We start from the raw sequence: 18,658 nt of genomic DNA, 5'->3' as shown, positions 1-18,658 counted from the left end.
GTTTCCACTGTTTCCCCATCTATTTCCCATGAAGTGATGGGACCAGATGCCATGATCTTAGCTGTCTGAATGTTGAACTTTAAGCCAACTTTTCCACTCTCCTCTTTCACTTTCATCAAGAGGCTTTTTAGTTCCTCTTCACTTTCTGCCGTAAGGGCGGTGTCATCTGCATATCTTAGGTTATTGATATGTCTCCAGGCAATCTTGATTCCAGCTTGTGTTTCTTCCAGCCCAGTGTTTCTCATGATGTACTCTGCATATAAGTTAAATAAGCAGGGTGACAATTTACAGCCTTGACGGACTCCTTTTCCTATTGGGAACCAGTCTGTTGTTCCATGTCCAGTTCTAACTGTTGCTTCCTGACCTGCATATATGTGTCTCAAAAGGCAGGTCAGGTGGCCTGGTATTCCCATCTCTTTCAGAATTTTCCACAGTTTATTGTGATCCACACAGGCAAAGGCTTTGGCATAGTCAATAAACCAGAAATAGGTGTTTTTCTGGAACTCTCTTGCTTTTTCAGTGATCCAACAGATGTTGGCAATTTGATCTCTGGTTCCTCTGCCTTTTCTAAAACCAACTTGAACATCTGGAAGTTCACGGTTCACATATTGCTGCAGCCTGGCTTGGAGAATTTTGAGCATTACTCTACTAGCATGTGAGATGAGTGTAATTGTGCGGTAGTTTGAGCATTCTTTGGGATTGCCTTTCTTTGGGATTGGAATGAAAACTGACCTCTTCCAAATTTTGAGTATACACAACAGTAATTAGGTATCAGTACAGAATCTTTCAGTTTATAACTCTCTTTCACCTCATCATTCTAAACAGCCTACTCAGTTTTGAGAAGCCTGGGACCCAGAGGCTCACTCTAGTTAGTGGCATGGCGGTGGGGGGGGGGGGGGGGGGGCGGTGGTGAAGAATACTGCAAGCCTTCTACCTTCCAACCCAGTACAGTTACCAATACCGCATTCTAAAGAACTGTCTATTCTACTTATTTGATGATATCAGGCAGACCTTGGTTACAGAGTTAGAGCTATGTAAGTTTAAGCACAGAAACACATTTTTGGTTTCCTTACGCAAATATTTACAGAGTGCCTACTTAGTGCAAGCCTCTTATTAAAAGTGCCCGTTAAACTTTCCATCTTCCCTACTAATCTGAAAGCAGGGGACTTCTTTTTTCTATTTACCACTGTAATCCCAGTAAAACGATAGCGTACTAGGCCCTCAGGAAACATCTATGCGAGCTGTATGAAGAAAAGAAGCAAAGACAACAGTAGTCCCCTTATGGCGCTCCAGCGCGTCGTAAAAACGGGGAAGGCCAGTCTAAGGAACGTGGGAAAGAGGTGCTGAAACACTTTGGGCTTACGAACCGTGTGATTTTTGTGTGTTGGTCTTTAGCTCAAGAGTAACAAGCCTGCTAAACACACGCATGTACACAATGTCTCAAACGGTCGTTTCCCGCCGCTCTCCCTCTTCACCAGGCCCCGCCCTCCTCTCCGGCTCCGGAGCCGCGGATCCACCCTGCCGAGACCGCCCGGCTCCCGGCACCGGAAATTACGTGAGGTTGACGCCGTGACGTAACCTCCGGTCGCGACAGGCTTCCGAGGTAGACGCGGAAGTGCAGGAGGCGGCTGGAGTCGTTTCGGTTATAGGATTTCTGGCCTAGCCAGGCGCCTGGTGAACCTTCCAGAGAGGTCGGTTTTTAGAGTCCTGCTCCCTCCCGCCCAGACTAGACCAAGCCGCCGTTGAGGGCCGCTCCTCAGTGAAAGGGCTGATGAAGGCCGCGCCCTGGAGCCCCCATAGCGGGGCCGGACCATGAGCCTGCTGGGCAGCCTGGCCTCCTCGCCGCGAGACCCGCTGCAGTCCAGCAAGGCCAGGATGAAAAAGCTCCCGAAGAAGAGCCAGAACGAGAAGTACCGGCTCAAGTACCTGCGGCTACGCAGAGCGGCCAAAGCCACGGTGTTTGTAAGTATGCCGCCGCTCGGGCCTTCTCCACTTGTAGCCTCTCATAACTCGTGAAATCTTTCCCCGAACTGTTCCCCTTCCCAGAGTGGCAGTGTTAATAGAATGTTAGCTCTTCCAGGGTACATTACTTGCTGTTAGCCTTGTGCGAATTAGGTAATTCCTGTAATTCTGTTTCCTCGTCTGCAAATGACCGCTAACTACCTTGCTGAGTTAATGAAGATTAAATGAGAAAAGTTAAGGGGCCAGTACCTAGAAGACGTGTCAGTAAGCTTTAGTCATTATCGTTATTGCCACAGAATTCTTGGAAATGCCTTTGGTTCTCCAGAGAAACTTGAGAACTGTGGTAGAGCCCTGACTCCAACAAGTCAAACACCTGATTCTAGTTTATTACTTCCATTACCGCAGCCTGTTTCCCCCCATGCACTTCGCACACCCACAGCCGACCCCTTCCCTGAACAGGCACATGAAGCTTTCAATAGTCCCCGCTTTTATTGTAGATGCACCGGCTTTATTGAATGAATGAACTCTTTCTGGTTTGCCAGCCACAACCCTTAGACGATATTGTGGCTTGCTCAAGCGCAGCTCAGTGCTTGGAGATAGCAAGTATCTCAAATGTCCTCCCACATGTAAATCAACACCTTACCTCTTCGCATACCAAAATTTGAACATCCCTTAGCTTTTTTGGACGCACAGGGAAAGGTTTGGAAATAGAACACTTATTCTGAGGACATTTATTTGGCACCTGCTGTGTGCACTGGAGAAAAGTAAGAAAAGCAGAATTAAAAGGATTTGGTATCTAATTGATGTTGCCTTTCTTTTATCCCTATATATCAGCGGTACCTAAAGCTTGGCACCTGTATTATTAGGCTGTTGGTTCCATCAGACCCATGAAGAAGGTTTTGTGAAGGAGAAAGGTATTGTTTTGATCGTTCAGCATTTGAGGTCCCAACTGTGGACCATCCAGATTGAAACAGTCTCCTCAGGACTCATGTTTGGGAGATCAATGGAGCCATCAGTAAAGAAAGATGATGCTTGAATACATGTAAATAGGTTATGAAGTTTAAAATTTTATAGACTAGACTTGATTTTGTTCCATCCAGATTTTTTCTCTTTAAGGTTCATTACTGCATGGTTTGCTTTGGGTTAGGTTGGATTTATAAGCTCCCTAAGAGTCAAGGCACTTGGGAATGAGGACGCTCCCCATGGTTATAAGGGTTGAGCTAAAGTATCTATAGATTTGAGCAGTATGGCTTTCTTACTGCTGAAGTCGACCTTAATTAAGGTGACCGTATGTGTTGATTTTCCCCTGACAACCCTACTTTGCTGTATTGTTCTGGCAAAATTATTACTAACTCCCCCTTTTCACTCAGAGGTGGTGCAGTTTCCAAATTACTACTGTGCCCGTAAGAGAAATTGGCCATACCTTTACTTACAGGTTTGTTTACAGTTTGTCTGCAATGTAGACTGGCTCTTCTTCTCCCTACCAACACATACCTCTTTGGTTTAGAATATAGTTCCTCTTCTCAGTGTACTTTGATCTTTTATTCCTTTTGTGTGATTATATTCCAAATTTGTCTTCAAGGAAAATGCTGCTATTTGTGATGAAATTGCTCGTCTTGAAGAAAAATTTCTTAAAGCAAAAGAAGAGAGACGGTGAGCTGGCGTCACTTTGTGTTCAGAATCATATTTTTGGTGATTGATATGGTGTTGGTGCTCTTGGGGGTTTTTTCCTCCATCAGGATTTTTGTACTTTGCACTGGCCACCAGTGTGATCCATCTTTCTGACAAACCCTCTGACCACATCTAATAAGTAATCTTATTATAACTCTGCTATTATAAAAGCCAGGGAAGAAAAAAAAGCTGCATTTTTTCTATAAATATTTATTCAGTATGTAGTACTCTGTGAGTGAGCAGCTCTTGATATGTGCCCTTTGGAAGCCTAACATATTCCAGCATCCAGTTAGAAGAGCTCTCCATATGCAGAAGGGCTGCACTGTAGTCCTTTATCCTTAGCTTTTTGAGGCGTTATCCTCTAGAGCTTCGTTTTTCCCAGGGGTCAATAAGAACTTTACTTTTGTGACTGTGATCATCTCTGCATGTACTTCTGACTTCCTAGTGCTTGAATAAAATATGGACAGAATAAAATATGAGGCAAAACAGAAGCTTATACCCCTGCTTCCTTTCCTCCCCAACCTCAGGTACTTGCTGAAGAAGCTCCTCCAGCTGCAGGCCCTAACTGAAGGGGACGTACAGGCTGCAGCTCCTTCCCACACCTCCAGTTTGCCCCTGACTTACAGTGTGGCCAGCTCTGTGGGAACCCTCCAGGGAGCTGGGCCGGTTTCTGGGCCAACCACTGGGGCTGAGGAACCATTTGGGAAGAAATCCAAGAAGGAGAAAAAAGAAAAAGGCAAAGAGAACAACAAACTGGAAGGTACCTTGGGGAGAGGATATCAGTTGTCCTGGTGGCTCAGCAACTAATGACAAGAACCTGGTCCTGACTGGTAGACACTCGGCCACAGAGATGATGTAAAGTCTCACTGGTCCTTAAGCACCCCTGGTAAAAGCCCGTGAAAACCAAGTGTCTTCAAGCCACTCCAGGTAGAGGACTCACAGTGAGACCTGATTAAACATAATGGGAGCAGTTCAGGGTCTCCCCCACTTCTCCTACACTCCCAACTGTCTGGGAGCCTCCAGTTCAGTCTTTCCTAGAGGCAGGGAAATGGGCTCGGTGGCCTTTGAGCACACAGATGGCTTGGGAAATTGCTGACCTTATAAGTGAAGCCAGAGGCCTTACAAAATATAAGGCTTCTAGATCCTAAGCACTGAGGCTGAAATTGGTTACAGCCAGGTGGGTGGGTTAGAAAGATGAACAGGGCTTTGAGGAAGAGCCCCATGTGCGCTTTCAGTGTGTGCGTAAAACCAGGATTGGCTCATTGCTCTTAGCATCCTGTAAATTTTTTCCCTTCCCCTCAGCATTGGGAGGGGCCTAAAGTGGGTGACCCCAGATTTGCGTTTCAGTTCTGAAGAAAACATCCAAGAAAAAGAAAATGGAGGCAGGTGCTCGCAAGCCGGTTCAGCCCATTGCCCTGGACCCCTCAGGACGGCCTGTGTTCCCCATCGGACTGGGGGGCCTAACAGTGTATAGCCTGGGGGAGGTGAGTGAGCCCAGCGACCAAGAGAAAGGAGAAGCAGAGATTCGGGAGTGGGGTTGAGTCTTCCCTCCCTTTTCCCATTAGCAGCAGTCCCTTGCTGATCCAGAGCAACCCCTGAAAACCTCCAGTCCCTAGGAAAGCAGATTGTTTTCATCGGCTACACATCCTGAGCTCTGTCTGTCTGATCTGAGTCACTCTTTGCAGCCCCAAGATGGTTTTAGAGGCTTCCACAGTACCCTGGGTTTTTAGGTTCTCTGGCGACCTCAGTGGCAAGTTGGGGGGATCTTTTCTTTTCTAGATCATCACCGACCGACCTGGCTTCCATGACGAGACTGCAATCTACCCCGTGGGCTACTGCAGCACTCGGGTCTATGCCAGCATGCGGAGTCCAGACCAGGAGTGCCTGTATACCTGTCAGATCAAAGATGGTGGCACGCAGCCTCAGGTACCCGCCCTAAGGATAACTGCTGGGTTTTGTTTGTTTTTTTCCCCCCTCTTTTTCTGAGAACCTTCTCTGTGACAGGCACTCTGCCAGTAACTGATGGAGCCGGGATATGAATCTGCATCCGTGTGATTCCCCGACTGACACCCCTTCCCCCGAACTGTTCTGCTCCTCACGTTAGTGGTGACCATGTGAGGCCTGACCAGACTGCTCCTGTGTGAAATGTATGCTTACACTCATGGAAGATTAGTGTGACACTCTGCCAGTTCAGGTGGAACTAAAATGGAGGCAGCAGAGAAACTACATATTCACTTTTGACTGCACATGCTCTCTTTCTTTTTTAATTTATTCATTTATGTTCAGCTGCACTGGGTCTTCATTGCTGCGCACGGGCTTCTCATTGTGGTGGCTTCTCTTCTTGAGGAGCATGGGCTCTAGGCATGCAGGCTCAATAGTTGTGGCGCATGGGCTTAGCTGCTGCACATCATGTGAGATCTTCTGGGACCAGGGACTGAGCCCATGTCCCCTGCATTGGCAGGCAGACTCTTAACCACTGGACTACCAGGGAAGTCCCTGACTGCACGTCCTCTCAGTACATGGTTCAAGATGGTTCATTTTCCTACACCATGTCCTCTGATCCTTGGGGAAGATAGACTGTTGTCAGAGTTGCAGGCTTCGCTGTCTGATGATGATACAGATGGCTGGAAAATGGGGTGGAAGCTTTGAGCAGAAGCTGAGAGCCTGTCTGCCACTTGTGGATAATACTGCATCCCTCCTATCCTTGTTAGAAGGCTCTTAAATGCAGCTGAGAGTTCTGATGACCTTGGCCATGCAGCATTTCTCTTTAGACAGAACAGACAGACTTGATGTCGTAGCAGTGTTTATAACAAGTCTATGTATTTAAGGAAAGTCTAATCAGAATCCTAATAGAATGTAAATGGCAACCAACAAGCCGGTCCTTAATTCCCTCTGAAAGTGTTAGTTGCTCAGTCGTGTCCAACTCTTTACCATCCCATGAATAGTAGCCCACTAGGATCCTCTGTCCATGGGATTCTCCAGGCAAGAATACTGGAGTGGGTTGCCATTTCCTTTTCCAGAGGATCTTCCCAACCCAGGGATTGAACCTGGGTCTCTTGCATTGCAGGCAGATTCTTAACCATCTGAGCCACCAAGGGAGCCCTGAAAGACAAATGCTGAAATATTTTTAAAAACACAGATTCTGTAGGGTTTTTCGTTTCTTTTATTAAGCCATTAGTCCATCCAGACAGAATTTTCAGGTACTTTGTGAGCTTTCATTTTTTTCCCTAACTGATATCAAGTGACATCTTTGAAGTGAAGTGAAGTGGGCTTTGCTTGTGGTTCAGCTGGTAAAGAATCTGCGTCTAGTGCGGGAGACGTGGTTTTGATCCCTGGGTTGGGAAGATCCCCTGGAGAAGGGAAAGGCTACCCACTCCAGTATTCTGGCCTAGAAAATTCCACAGACTGAGCTTTCATTATTTTCCCTAAGTGACATCAAGTGACACCTTTAATGTATAAATACGTGTAATACTTTGTTGTGTTTCCAGACAGTTCTATTTCATCTATTTGACTATAAATGCCAATATGACTTTTATTTGCTTTAGCTTCATAGAATGTTCTATACTATAATATGTTAAAACATAGAACAATACTTTTATAGTCCTAGGGTGAGGTGAAAGGTTTTCTTTAGCAAGATGTGAAAAGTAGAAGCTATAATGGAAAATAGTAACAGATTTGACTATTAAAATTTTAAACACTTCTGAATGACAAAAACCACCATAATCAAAGTTAAAACTCAAGCAACAAACAGGAAGAAAACATATCACAGTGGATTAAAATCCAGATAGTGTTCTTGTAGTCTAAGATATAAAAGCAATCAGATGAGGAAAAAAAAAAAAAAAACAGGTATTTCACAGAAACAGTGCAGATGGTCGATGAGAGCAGACATCACTTGTAGTTAGGGAGATGAAAATAAAACAAAAAGATCTTATTTTTCTCATACTCAAATATCAGATAGATAATAGCAAATGTTGGCCAGTGTGTAGGAAAACAAGTACAAATGGCATTAGTAGGAGTGAAAATTGAAAGTTTCTTTTTTTGGAAGGCTGCTGGGGTAGTATCAACAATTTTAATGTGTGAATCTTTGATCCAGGATACTTCTAGATATTATAGAATGTCTTAGAGAAATGCGCAAATGTGAACAGAAGAGTTAGATATAACAGTATAATTGCGACATTATTTGCAATAGCAAGAATTTAAAAGTAGCCTAAATATCCATCAGTAGGAGAATGGTTAAAAATTAAGATATATCCACCTTGTGTAATATTATACAACACTTAAAAGAATGAAGTAGAGAAAGATCCCAAGACCAAAATAATACATTTTAGGCTTTTAACTGTGCTTTGCTCAGATAGGATATATAAGTGTACACACAATATGAAAGATTGGAATTGGCGTGATCAATATCAGAAGAGCAGCCCTGAAATATTTGAAGATAATTTTTCACAGTTTTTTCATGAATTAGCTGAGAAATCAATATAAACCATCAGAATGTTAAATTTGCAACGTATGTCATTGAAATAACAAAACCATTCTGACTGAAACTACTCACAAGATAATTTATTATTGACAAAATAGAAAGAGCTCTGAAATTTGACATAGGAAGATTGAATCAAATGAAATTATAACCACAGAAGAAAACTAACAGTAGTAGAAGCTACTCGGTAAGGTTTGTTTTGGATTCTAAAAAAAAAAAAAAAATTATAAATGCACATAATTGTAAACATATATATACTATATATAAATACATATAGTGTGTATGTGTGTGGGTATATATAGAGAGAGATATACAGAAAATAGATTAATCCTGTGTGGAATAATTTGATTAAACTTTGAAAGACTGGAAACTGCTTAATTGAACTTTATAGAAAACCAGTTGGTCACGGAATTTAACTGACTAAATATAGAACCTGTTACAGAAAAGAATTTAATTTTCTTTTTTTTTTTTTTTTTTTTTGCCAGAAGTCTTTAAACAGTATAGAAAACTCATCAGGGAATTGTTGGCTAGATCGCACTTGTTACAAAATACTTTGCTGGCAAAAATTCTTCAGTATTAGTAGAATCTTGATCTAACAGTTTCTTTTTATAAACAATCAAGATATTTTACAGATAAAGTGAAATGGGGATTTTTAGTCAAAATGGCCTAGATCTCTTCCTAGTGTAAAATCAACATAAGATTATGTGGAGAACAATCTCATTTGTTTTAAAATATCATCTGTATTTATAGCTTATAAATATGTTAGTGGATAAGAAAGCATCTGGAAAGATATGGAAAAATTAAGCACTGCCCTCAGGACAGTAGTTAAACAAACGGTGTAGAATCAAACAGCTGAAAACCTTCCTTTGTTTTGTGGCTTGGAGTGTCTAACAGCCAAGACACTGTTAAACAAGAGGTACACCTTGCTTCAGGTTCCAGAGTGAAGAATAGCAGTAGCAGCAGTGTGACTCTGCCACCTTCTCCCTGAAGACTGGGCTCATTGCTCCTTTATCTTTCTCAGTTTGAAATTGTTCCTGAAGACGACCCCCAGAATGCTATCATCAGCTCCTCCGCTGACGCCTGTCACGCAGAGCTGCTCAAGACCATCAGTGAGGCTATGTAAGTTGACCAATAACTGGAAAGCAGGCTAGAAAGGTCAGTTGGGGTACAGTGAGACCTTCTCTCTCGTTTTTAATGAGTAGAGATCCCTTATTATATAGAAAGCTAGCCTGTGTCCTTGGCCTATCTTGGCAGCTACAGTCTCCAAACTCGCCAAGTCAGGAAAGACTGCTCTGTGTGTTCATACTCATCTCTCAAGCAAAAATTCTCTCTCTTCCATTTAGGGGAAAACTAATATCCGACCTGCATCCGTCCGGAGCTGACTTTTTTGGGTTTTCTCATCCAACCATCCACAACCTGATCCAGAGTTGTCCAGGAGCTCGGAAATGTGTCAAGTAAGTGGGATCGAATCCATTTCCTTGAAAGAAGCTCCATGATCTGTGGGCCAGGGACTAAACTGGTGGTCACTGCTCTGCTTGTTCCTCTATTTATTGAGCTGCTTCTGTACCTAAGGCACAGTATTGTCTTCTGTGGACGGTACCCCGCTGTCCTGGAGGTCTTATCATTTGTGTGCATCACGACAGCAAACGGATGGGGAAGTCCTGCAGAATAAGTGTCACTAGAGATGCCTGTCTGTCTGCTTTTCAATTTTAGTTAGTTGATATGTTTTTCAGATATATATGGGAGAGACCTAAGGAAAAAAATACCTGATCCCTTTGGAGGGACGAATGGATTGTTAACAGCCAAAAGATGACTCAATAATGTTCCCTTTGGCCCTGCAGTTACCAGTGGGTGAAGTTTGACGTGTGCAAACCTGGAGACAGCCCGCCACCACAAGAACAGCTAGAGAATGACATAGCTACAAGCTTTGAAGCCTTTCAGAGACATAGCTTTGATGAAGATCATAGTGATCCCATTCTACAAGGTATCTTTTTTTATTTTTCCCTTCTGGTTTGCAAGTTGACCATTTTTAAGCTACCCTCTTCCTTCATCGCTGAGTATCCCACTGACCTGGGCAGTGAGTGACAAAGGCTTTCCCTGCTCCAGCCACAGGTAGCCCTAGCAGAAGTCTCAAGGCATGGCTGAGATCCTGGGGTGGCTCACGAGGAGCTTAGGGCAGCTCATTTTCTAAGCTAGATAAGTCCTCAGCAGAACTCTCAGGGGAAGTTTACTGTGGGAAACATCACATGTAGTGAGGAGATCCGTGGCCTTGGTCCTGCCTGTGCTCCATGGACTCCCCCCACAAATGAGTGGAGTGATCAGGGGATCCAGCATGGGAGTAGTCATATAGGGAGAGCTCTGGACTGGAAATGAGAGAAGAATTAACTTCTCTGTCTTTGCCTACTGTGCTCTGTAACCTTAGGCAAGTTACTTAATCTATTTCAGCCACAGTTTTTTTTTTCTTTCTTTTTTTAACATTTTATTTTAGTTGATTTACACTGTTAATTTCTGCTGTACTGATTCAGTTATACATATATACTTTATATTCTTTTATGTTTTGTTGCTTGATATTGACTATAATTCCCTGTGCTATATACACTAGTACCTTGTTTTTTATCCATCATGGATGGTTTTTTATCCATCCATCCACAAGATACCCATACGTCTTATTCATGTATATACTAGTCTGCATGTCTGGTCTACTCATCCCAAACTCCCAGTCCTTTCCTCTCCCTTGGCAGCCACAAGTCTGTTCTCTGTGAGTCTGTTTTTGTTTTGTGGGTATATTCATTTGTGTTGTATTTTATATTCCGCATTTAAGCAATATCATATGGTATTTGTCTTTCTCTTTCTGACTTTTGTATAACCTCTGTCCATCCATGTTGCTGCAAATGGCGTTATTTCATTTTTTTTTAATTGCTGACATATCCCATTGTATGTATGTATGTGTATATATGTTTACATACCACATCTTCATTCATTCATCTGTCAGTGACTTGGCTATTATGTTGCTATGAACATAGGGGTGCACATATCTTTTTGGATTAGAGTTTTGTCTGGGTATATGCTCAGGCGTGGTATTGCTGGATCATATTTATAACTCTAGTTTTTTGAGGAACCTCCATACTGTTTTCCACAGTGGTTGCACCAACTTACATTCTATCAACAGTGTAGAAGGGTTCCTTTTTCCCCAGTCTCCAACATTTATTATTTTGTAGACTTTTTAATGATGACCATTCTGACTAATGTGAGGTGGTACCTCATTGTAGTTTTGATTTGCATTTCTGTAATAATTAGGGATGATGAGCATCTTTCCATGTGCCTATTGGACATTTGTATTTCTTCTTTGGAGAAATGTCTATTTAGACATTCTGCTCATTTTCAGTTGGGTTTTTTTTTTTAATTGTATGAGCTATTAGTATGTTTTCAAAACAAAACTATGGTCAGTCACATCATTTGTAAATATTTTTTCCTAGTCCATAGGTTGTCTTTTTGTTTCACGGTTTCCTTTGCTGTGCAAAAACTTTTAAGTTTGATTGGATCCCATTTGTTTATTTTTGCTTTTATTTCTTATGTCTTGGGAGACTGACCTAAGAAAACATACAATTTATGTCATATGTTTTGTCTGTGTTCTCTTCTAGGACTTTTATGGTGTCATGTCTTATATAAAATCTTTAAGCCATTTTGAGTTTATTTTTGTGTAGGGTGTGGGGTTGTGATTGATTTACATGTGACTCTCCAGCTTTCCCAGCACCAATTGCTGTATTTCAGCCAGTTTGCATCATTGTAAAAGTAAACATCTGTCCTGTCTCATCAGACAAGGTCAGAATTGGGCTGACAGATGTGAAGGAGTTGAAAGAATTAAAAGGATATGTATGTGTCTGATCAAGCCAGTCTCCTAAGATTCCCAGGCAGCAGTGGAACTCAAGGAATTTTTTTCTCCAGGATCCTTGGACCTCCCGGAGCTTCAGCCCACAGCCTTTGTGTCTTCTTACCAACCCATGTTTCTGACCCATGAACCGTTGGTAGATGCTCACCTACAGCACCTGAAGTCTCCGTCGCCATGTAGCCCATCTCAGTCTTCGGACTGAAGTAAAAGGGATCGATACCACATCATTCTCATCAGGATGGGTATTTTAGCTTAAACTAAGTAACACTTAGATTATATAGAAGAAGGCAGCAACTCAGGAGTGAAGAAGATAGTAAATTAACACATTTTGTCACAGAGGTTCCCATGGTGACAGCTTTCCTGGGAAAAACTTCAACTGTTTTATTTTTAGTAATAAATTTCTGTTGACAGTTCTGCTTATTTTCATCTTGTTGTCATCACGATATCATCAGAATCTTACACCTTCTGACAACCCTCCGCCCTTATTCTGAGCCTGGGTCGTTGACTGTAAGTCTCAGCCCCTGCAGCTGCTTTATCTTCATGTTGGTGTGATCAGAATCAGATACTACTCATCCCCAAGCTGGAAGGTCCAGTCCAAAGCCCACTGTTCTTTTTCACATTTCACAAGAGGATCCAAAAAGTCATCTCTAGCCTTGTCTACATCCCCTTTGTGGCTCCACTGAATACATTGAAGCCACACATTAACACAAATAACATGATTGGTTCCCATCCTCCATAACAGACTCACCCCATCAGTTCATTAGTCGTGTAATAACACTGCATTCTATGTAACAGAATTTTCTGGACTCCACTTAAAGCATTAAGGTAGAGGCTTACCCTGTCACTGAAACCCAGCCAGTTCACCTCCATAGTACCTTGTGTGATGATTCACTATCATCCAGTCAGGAACCAGGGCTGGCTGGAATGGAGGGAACCAAAGGAGGCCAGAGGTAGAAGGATGGGGAAGGAGTGGTGAGAGCTGAGTTGTCACTGTGCTACAATCCACCGCCACTAACAGGGAGAAAACAAACGGGGCCTGGCACTTTATGGGACTGTATCTGGACAGCCGAGGGACGGATCAAATGCAGCCTTTAGTGCACATCACACTGGCCACCATAACGTATCAGAAGCTGAAGTGACTAATGTTAATTTTATGACTCTTAGTTATGGTCTTACAAGTTTGTATAACTTTTACAGTGCAAAAATGTAATAAAATCTGGATAATAGCAAATCAGGGATAGAAAGGAGATCACTCAAAACTGTTGCATGTTTTTCATTTTATTTCTCTGCATCAGATGCCAGAACCCATTTGCACTTAACACAGAAATGGTATCTGCTGCATAATCTATATTTTTCCATTCTGTTACAGCCCGAGTTAATCACAAGTTCACAGTGAGCTTCATTTTAAGAAAGACATTAAAAAGAGTTTTTATAAGTTAGTGCATGAAGTGAAAGTCACTCAGTCGTGTCCGACTCTTTGTGACCCCATGGACTATACAGTCCATGGAATTCTCTAGGCCAGAATACTGGAGTGGGTAGCCTTTCCCTTCTCCAGGGGATCGTCCCAACCCAGGGATCGATCCCAGGTCTTCTGTATTGAAGGTGGATTCCTTACCAGCTGAGCCACAAGGGAAGCCCATAAGTTAGTGCATGGGCTAACTTACTTTAATAAGTATCCATTTGTAGCTTCCCTAGAAGCTCAACCTTGTTAGTTGTTTCAACTTTGGCAGTCAGTCAAGACCCACGTCTTTTTAAAACTAAGTTAGAAGACAACATACTGGAATGCATTGCATGTTGAAAGGTTGAATTCAACTATACTGTGTATATAGGTGTTTATCTCCCATTCACATGATGCACATGGGGATATATGATACAAAGTGTTTTTACTATGGATCATTGTTTTAAATAACTTGAAAAACACTGTTGTAGCTATACACCTAAAATTTTTTTCATCTATTGGATTGTTAAAGATTTCTTAAGTTTGACAACATTCAATGTTGGTGAGAATAGGGCAGAAATACCGGACTCTGCCTTGGTGGGAATGTCAACTGTTGAATCCTTTGGAAGGGTTAAGCTGTAGGTATTAAAATGTTAAATGTATTTATCCTTAAACCTGTTAGTCCACATTAAGGACCCTAAGAGATTAAGTGCAGAATGACATTGACATTAACAGTTATCACAGTATTAGTTTAAAACCCTCTATGTCCACTAATAGCAAATTGGTTAAAGTATGGGGCACCCACAAACTGAAGCAAATGAAATCTCTTTTCACTTTACCTAAGTAAGTTATTTTGTTAGAATAAGTCAAAAACACCAATTACAAAATAATATACCCGTGTAGTGGTATGTAAAATGTGACCCAAACAAATCAAGTGATGTTCACCAAAACACTGTGTCCAGATGATGAATTTGGGAGTGATTTTTACTTGCTTATACTCTTCTTTAGCATCCAAGTCTTCTACAGTGATCATAAATTTCACTTTCAAACAGTATTATTTTCAGTTGGAAAATAAACTGAATTTCTACAGAATGTTTTAAGTTATTCAACCATTAAAAATAAATTAATTTTCACATGACTTTGCATTAAGATATCCACTACCTAAACCTAACTGGTTATATGGTGTGCCCTAGGTTACTAGGAGTGAAGGGAACATGGGCCTAGAGCTCTTGGCCGTCTCTTGCTCCTTCCAGGTTAGAACAGCTACTGAGCGCCTCTTATGTTGGGGGTAGACAGTAGATTCATTTTTTTCCTCAGGAGTTGGTGCAGGGTTTGTGGTTTCTGTGAGGTCAAATGAGTCAGAGACCAAGGTGCAAGTATGAGAAGTTAATTGTACGCTAGAAGTCCTCAAAGGAGCCAAAGTTCCTTGCATGCTGCATAGCTGTTTTGGTTTTTGCTAACTAAAATCTTGGTACTGGGGCTTCCCTGGTAGTCCAGTGGTTAAGACTGCACTGCAGGGGGCACGGGTTCAATCCTTGGTCGGGGAATTAAGATTCTGCTTGCTGTGTGGCACAGCCAAAAAATTTAAAAATAAATAAAATTTTAAATAAAATCCTGGCACTAACAAAGCACTCCTGCTGTTCAGTTACACTAGGACGCCTTGGGGCAGGTGTGGGGAGTGCTGCCTGTGCTTCTGCGCTTGTTTTTCACATTAAGACAATGGAAACTACTCGCAGATAAATCTCGCTCCTTTCTCAGCTTCAAAGGACAGTTTGCAAGCCTGTTCCAAATGCAGTTTTGTCTAGAGATTAGTGTGTACCCATGACTCAGGATGATACTTTTATTTCCAGCTTCTTAATAGGTGACAATTATCAAATGCCATCAGCTGTTTTTAATCAGCCAGGAAACACCATTATGATTCTCACAGTATACACCAAAGCCCTCTTTCACATTTGTCCCATCTGGATTATTTTTCTAAATGCTTATCATGTAGCTTTATTTTAAGACTCTCTTTGTTCTCCCAGCTGGATTATTTTCATTGTTAAACCTCTTACCTGTCAAGAGCCCGATATCACTATCTACCGCTCTGTGACCTCTGCAGTCACGTGGTTCCCGCACGCGCTGCTCCACCTCGCCCTCTCTCTTGCCACCTCTTGGCTGTCCCTTCACACCTCCCAAAATCCCAGCGCGTGGTTGTGGTTTCTTTGTTTTAAACGTTCACATTATCATTTAGACTGAAGGAACAGAATTGGTTTTGGCTTAGCACAAAACAGGGCCATCTTCAATTCTCTGAAAGACTGTTGTGTACCAAAAGAAACATTTCAGTTCCACATGAGGAAAAACTGTTGGGAAGTGTAAATGGAAACTCTACAGAAATTTGATAACCACTTGTCAGATTTTATTAAAAAACAAACATGTAAATGCTAGTCAGCCTCCATGGCCTTGAAATCTCTTCCAATCCTGAGTTTCCACAGTCTAGAGGTAACACAAAAGTGTTAAAGACTGTTCACTCCAGATAATGAAGGAAGTGAATGACAGGTTCAACTTGTTTGTAGTTGGTAATTAGTCTAATATGGATACCTGGCCTGGCTGAGGACATAAGGCAAGCGTTCCATCTGCCTACCACCCTGGCATCTTAGAATATGGAAACAGCCATGTGCTAGCCGGGTGCTGTCAATGAGGCAGTTTGATTAATTTCCATTAAAAATCAGTAGTTGTCATTTAAACTCCTAAATACCCAAATCTAAAGGATCCACACTTGTGTCTAAGACATGATTACACTGCTATGAAATCATTTAGCAGTCCTGCTGCGATAGCCAGGGCTCGGGTTTGTAATGAGAGCAATGAAGGGAGGAGCTGGCAGGGTACTGGTGGGGTGGTACAGGGGACACTGCTTATATTCACAAGGCCATGGGGTCCAGGCATACCGAAGAGCAGCTGGGGTGTCATGACAAGACGTGATGTTCAGGGCCAGGGTCTGGGTGGAGAAGGTGTCCATGGGAGCCGGAAGCCACTTGCACTGGTGGTCACTGCAACAGGAGACCTAAACAGGAGAGTCACGAACAGGAATGGTTAGGATAGCTGGGAGGATGTGCCAAGAGATGGGACTGCTCTGCAGACAAGACTGAAGGGAGAGATGGGGCTGCTCTTGGCCAAGGACGAGTTTTCTACAATAACCAGGACAAACTGGGTCTGGTTATCACAGCCACAGATCGATAATAAAAGTTCACAAGATAAACAGCTGTGATGAAGAAATAAAACAGCAAGTTACTGAGACAGACAAGACAGCATGGAGACATGAAGCACTTAGGAAACGCTCCCCTGAGCAGTCTTCTGTGGTCCTCCCACCAGTCAGACCGGAGTCTGGGGGAGCAGGCCAGCCTCTGGGCTGCTCTCGGACTCCCAGGGGAGCTGGGGGAAGATGAAGGGGCACATGGAACTGTGGACGGTCAGCTGTCCTCAAGTCAGAAAGCGATTCTGGTGAAGGGAGTGTTAACATACCCACTTCCCAAAGGTTCAAATCTGTCCTGGCCCCAACTCAAGCCTCCAGGGCCAGGCAGTGGGCAGACTGCCAGCAGCTGACTACAGAGGGGAACTCGGAATGCACAGATTCCAGGGAGCTGGGACTCACCTAAAACCCAGCCTCCAGGGAAGCTAAGTGGAGTTAGGTGGTAAGTAAGCACCTAGGCAGGGGGATTCCAGAGCAGGAACAGCCCCAGGAACTCTTGTGTAATTACAGTTTGTCTTCTGCATTCTTTCATTGTCCCTCCAATGCCCTCTTTTCACTCACCGCCCCCCAGGACTCCCAAAGACACTCATTTAAATATTCCACCTGGGGATGCCTCCAGCCACCACCCTGGCCTTGTTGTTGAGTTGCTCAGTTGTGTTCGACTCTCTGTGACCCCATGGACTGTAGCCCACCAGGCTCCTCTGTCCGTGGGATTTCCCAGGCAAGAACACTGGAAGTGGGTTGCCATTTCCTTCTCTTGGGGATCAGAATCCCCCACCTAGGCATTCAACCCAAGTCTCCTGCATCGGCAGGGAGATTCTTTACCACCGAGCCACCAGGGAAGCTTCAACCTTAGGAGACTCCTAAATAAGCTGTTTCATCAACAACCCCAGTTCCGCAGTGAAATGATCCTCACCAGGTGTTAGAAGCAAGTTCCATTACAGTCAAAGTGAAAGTCGCCCCGCCATGTCTGACTCTTTGCAGCCCCACAGACTACAGTCCATGGAATTCTCCAGGCCAGAATACTGGAATGGGTAGCATTTCCCTTCTCCAAGGGATCTTCCCAACCCAGGGATGGATCCCAGGTCTCCCACATTGCAGGCAGATTCTTTACCAGCTGAGCTACCAGGGAAGCCCATTACAGTAATTCAAACTAAGCTGCAAATCACCACACTTAAATCTTTTAAAGGAGAGATTAAACTCAAAATCAGAATTTAGGATAGTGTGACAAAAAAAAGATGTCCAAGGATGAGGGAAATGTTCTGCAGCCAGGATCCTTTCCTTTCAAATAGGTACCCACAAATAATGCTACCTGTCCTGAGCAAAAATGGTTGCTCTGGGAGGGAAAATACAAAAGGCATATCTTTTTAATACGAACTCTTAAATTAATTTGTTAATTAATTTTAATAATTTTTTATTTTAAGTTACTTATTTGTTCGATTTATTTTATAAATTTTAAATATAAAATTATATATTTTTATAAAATAAAAATAGATTTATAACATGTCTATATATTTTTATTTAATATTGATTTAATTTTTAAATTAGCTTTTGTCCCATCAAAATTGCCTCTAAGTGAATGAAACAAGAGCTGCTTACTTGTCACTCTGAGATAAACTTAGCCCCTGACCAACCAAGACCTGCCTCGTATATAATTAGAGATGAGCCTCGGTGTGGAGGAAATCCTGATCCCCACACAGGATGAACCCCTATTGTTTTCTGCAACTCTCACCTCAAATATCTTGTCGTCACACCTCTGCACCTTGATTGGCTGGGAATATGTGAGGTTGATCAGCCCCGTGTCGGCCAGGAGTTCTATCTTCTGAGGCAGTGGTCCTTGAAAGATCAACTTCTCCCCATAAGCCAAGGCACGGGCCCCCAAGTGCAGCCTGTAGGCCACCGTCTGCTTATCTCGAGGGTGTATGCTACAGGACGAAGAACAGGGAGAGAACTTCAGGTTTGGGCTCAACAATAGTCATATTTGGAAAAAAA

General features: G+C 42.8%; 2 protein-coding genes across 5 annotated transcripts in view; one reads left to right on the top strand and one right to left on the bottom strand.

Moving 5' to 3' along the window:
* Positions 1-1,559: 1,559 nt before the first annotated feature.
* TBRG1 (transforming growth factor beta regulator 1) lies at positions 1,560-12,412 on the top strand. The gene is made up of 9 exons (XM_043874316.1): positions 1,560-1,962; positions 3,545-3,615; positions 4,161-4,393; positions 4,981-5,117; positions 5,413-5,559; positions 9,132-9,229; positions 9,454-9,564; positions 9,952-10,094; positions 12,056-12,412. The coding sequence occupies exons 1-9, from the start codon at positions 1,813-1,815 to the stop codon at positions 12,199-12,201; spliced, it is 1,236 nt and encodes a 411-aa protein (XP_043730251.1). The 5' UTR covers positions 1,560-1,812; the 3' UTR covers positions 12,202-12,412.
* Positions 12,413-15,813: 3,401 nt separating this feature from the next.
* The window catches only part of SIAE (sialic acid acetylesterase), a 36,285-nt gene continuing 33,440 nt past the window's right edge, over positions 15,814-18,658 (bottom strand). For all 4 annotated transcript variants that reach the window (XM_043874294.1, XM_043874304.1, XM_043874275.1 and 1 more), the window contains exons 9-10: positions 18,399-18,591; positions 15,814-16,480 (exon numbers count right to left, since the gene is read on the bottom strand). In XM_043874294.1, coding sequence (XP_043730229.1) covers positions 16,229-16,480; positions 18,399-18,591 — 445 coding nt within the window. In that variant the 3' untranslated portion in view covers positions 15,814-16,228. The remainder of the gene's footprint in view (positions 16,481-18,398; positions 18,592-18,658) is intronic.

This window comes from Cervus elaphus, chromosome 2, assembly GCF_910594005.1.
Source record: "Cervus elaphus chromosome 2, mCerEla1.1, whole genome shotgun sequence".
NCBI lineage: Eukaryota > Metazoa > Chordata > Mammalia > Artiodactyla > Cervidae > Cervus > Cervus elaphus.
The sequence above is the reverse complement of the archived record's forward strand: the minus strand, read 5'-3'. Positions and strand labels throughout refer to the sequence as shown.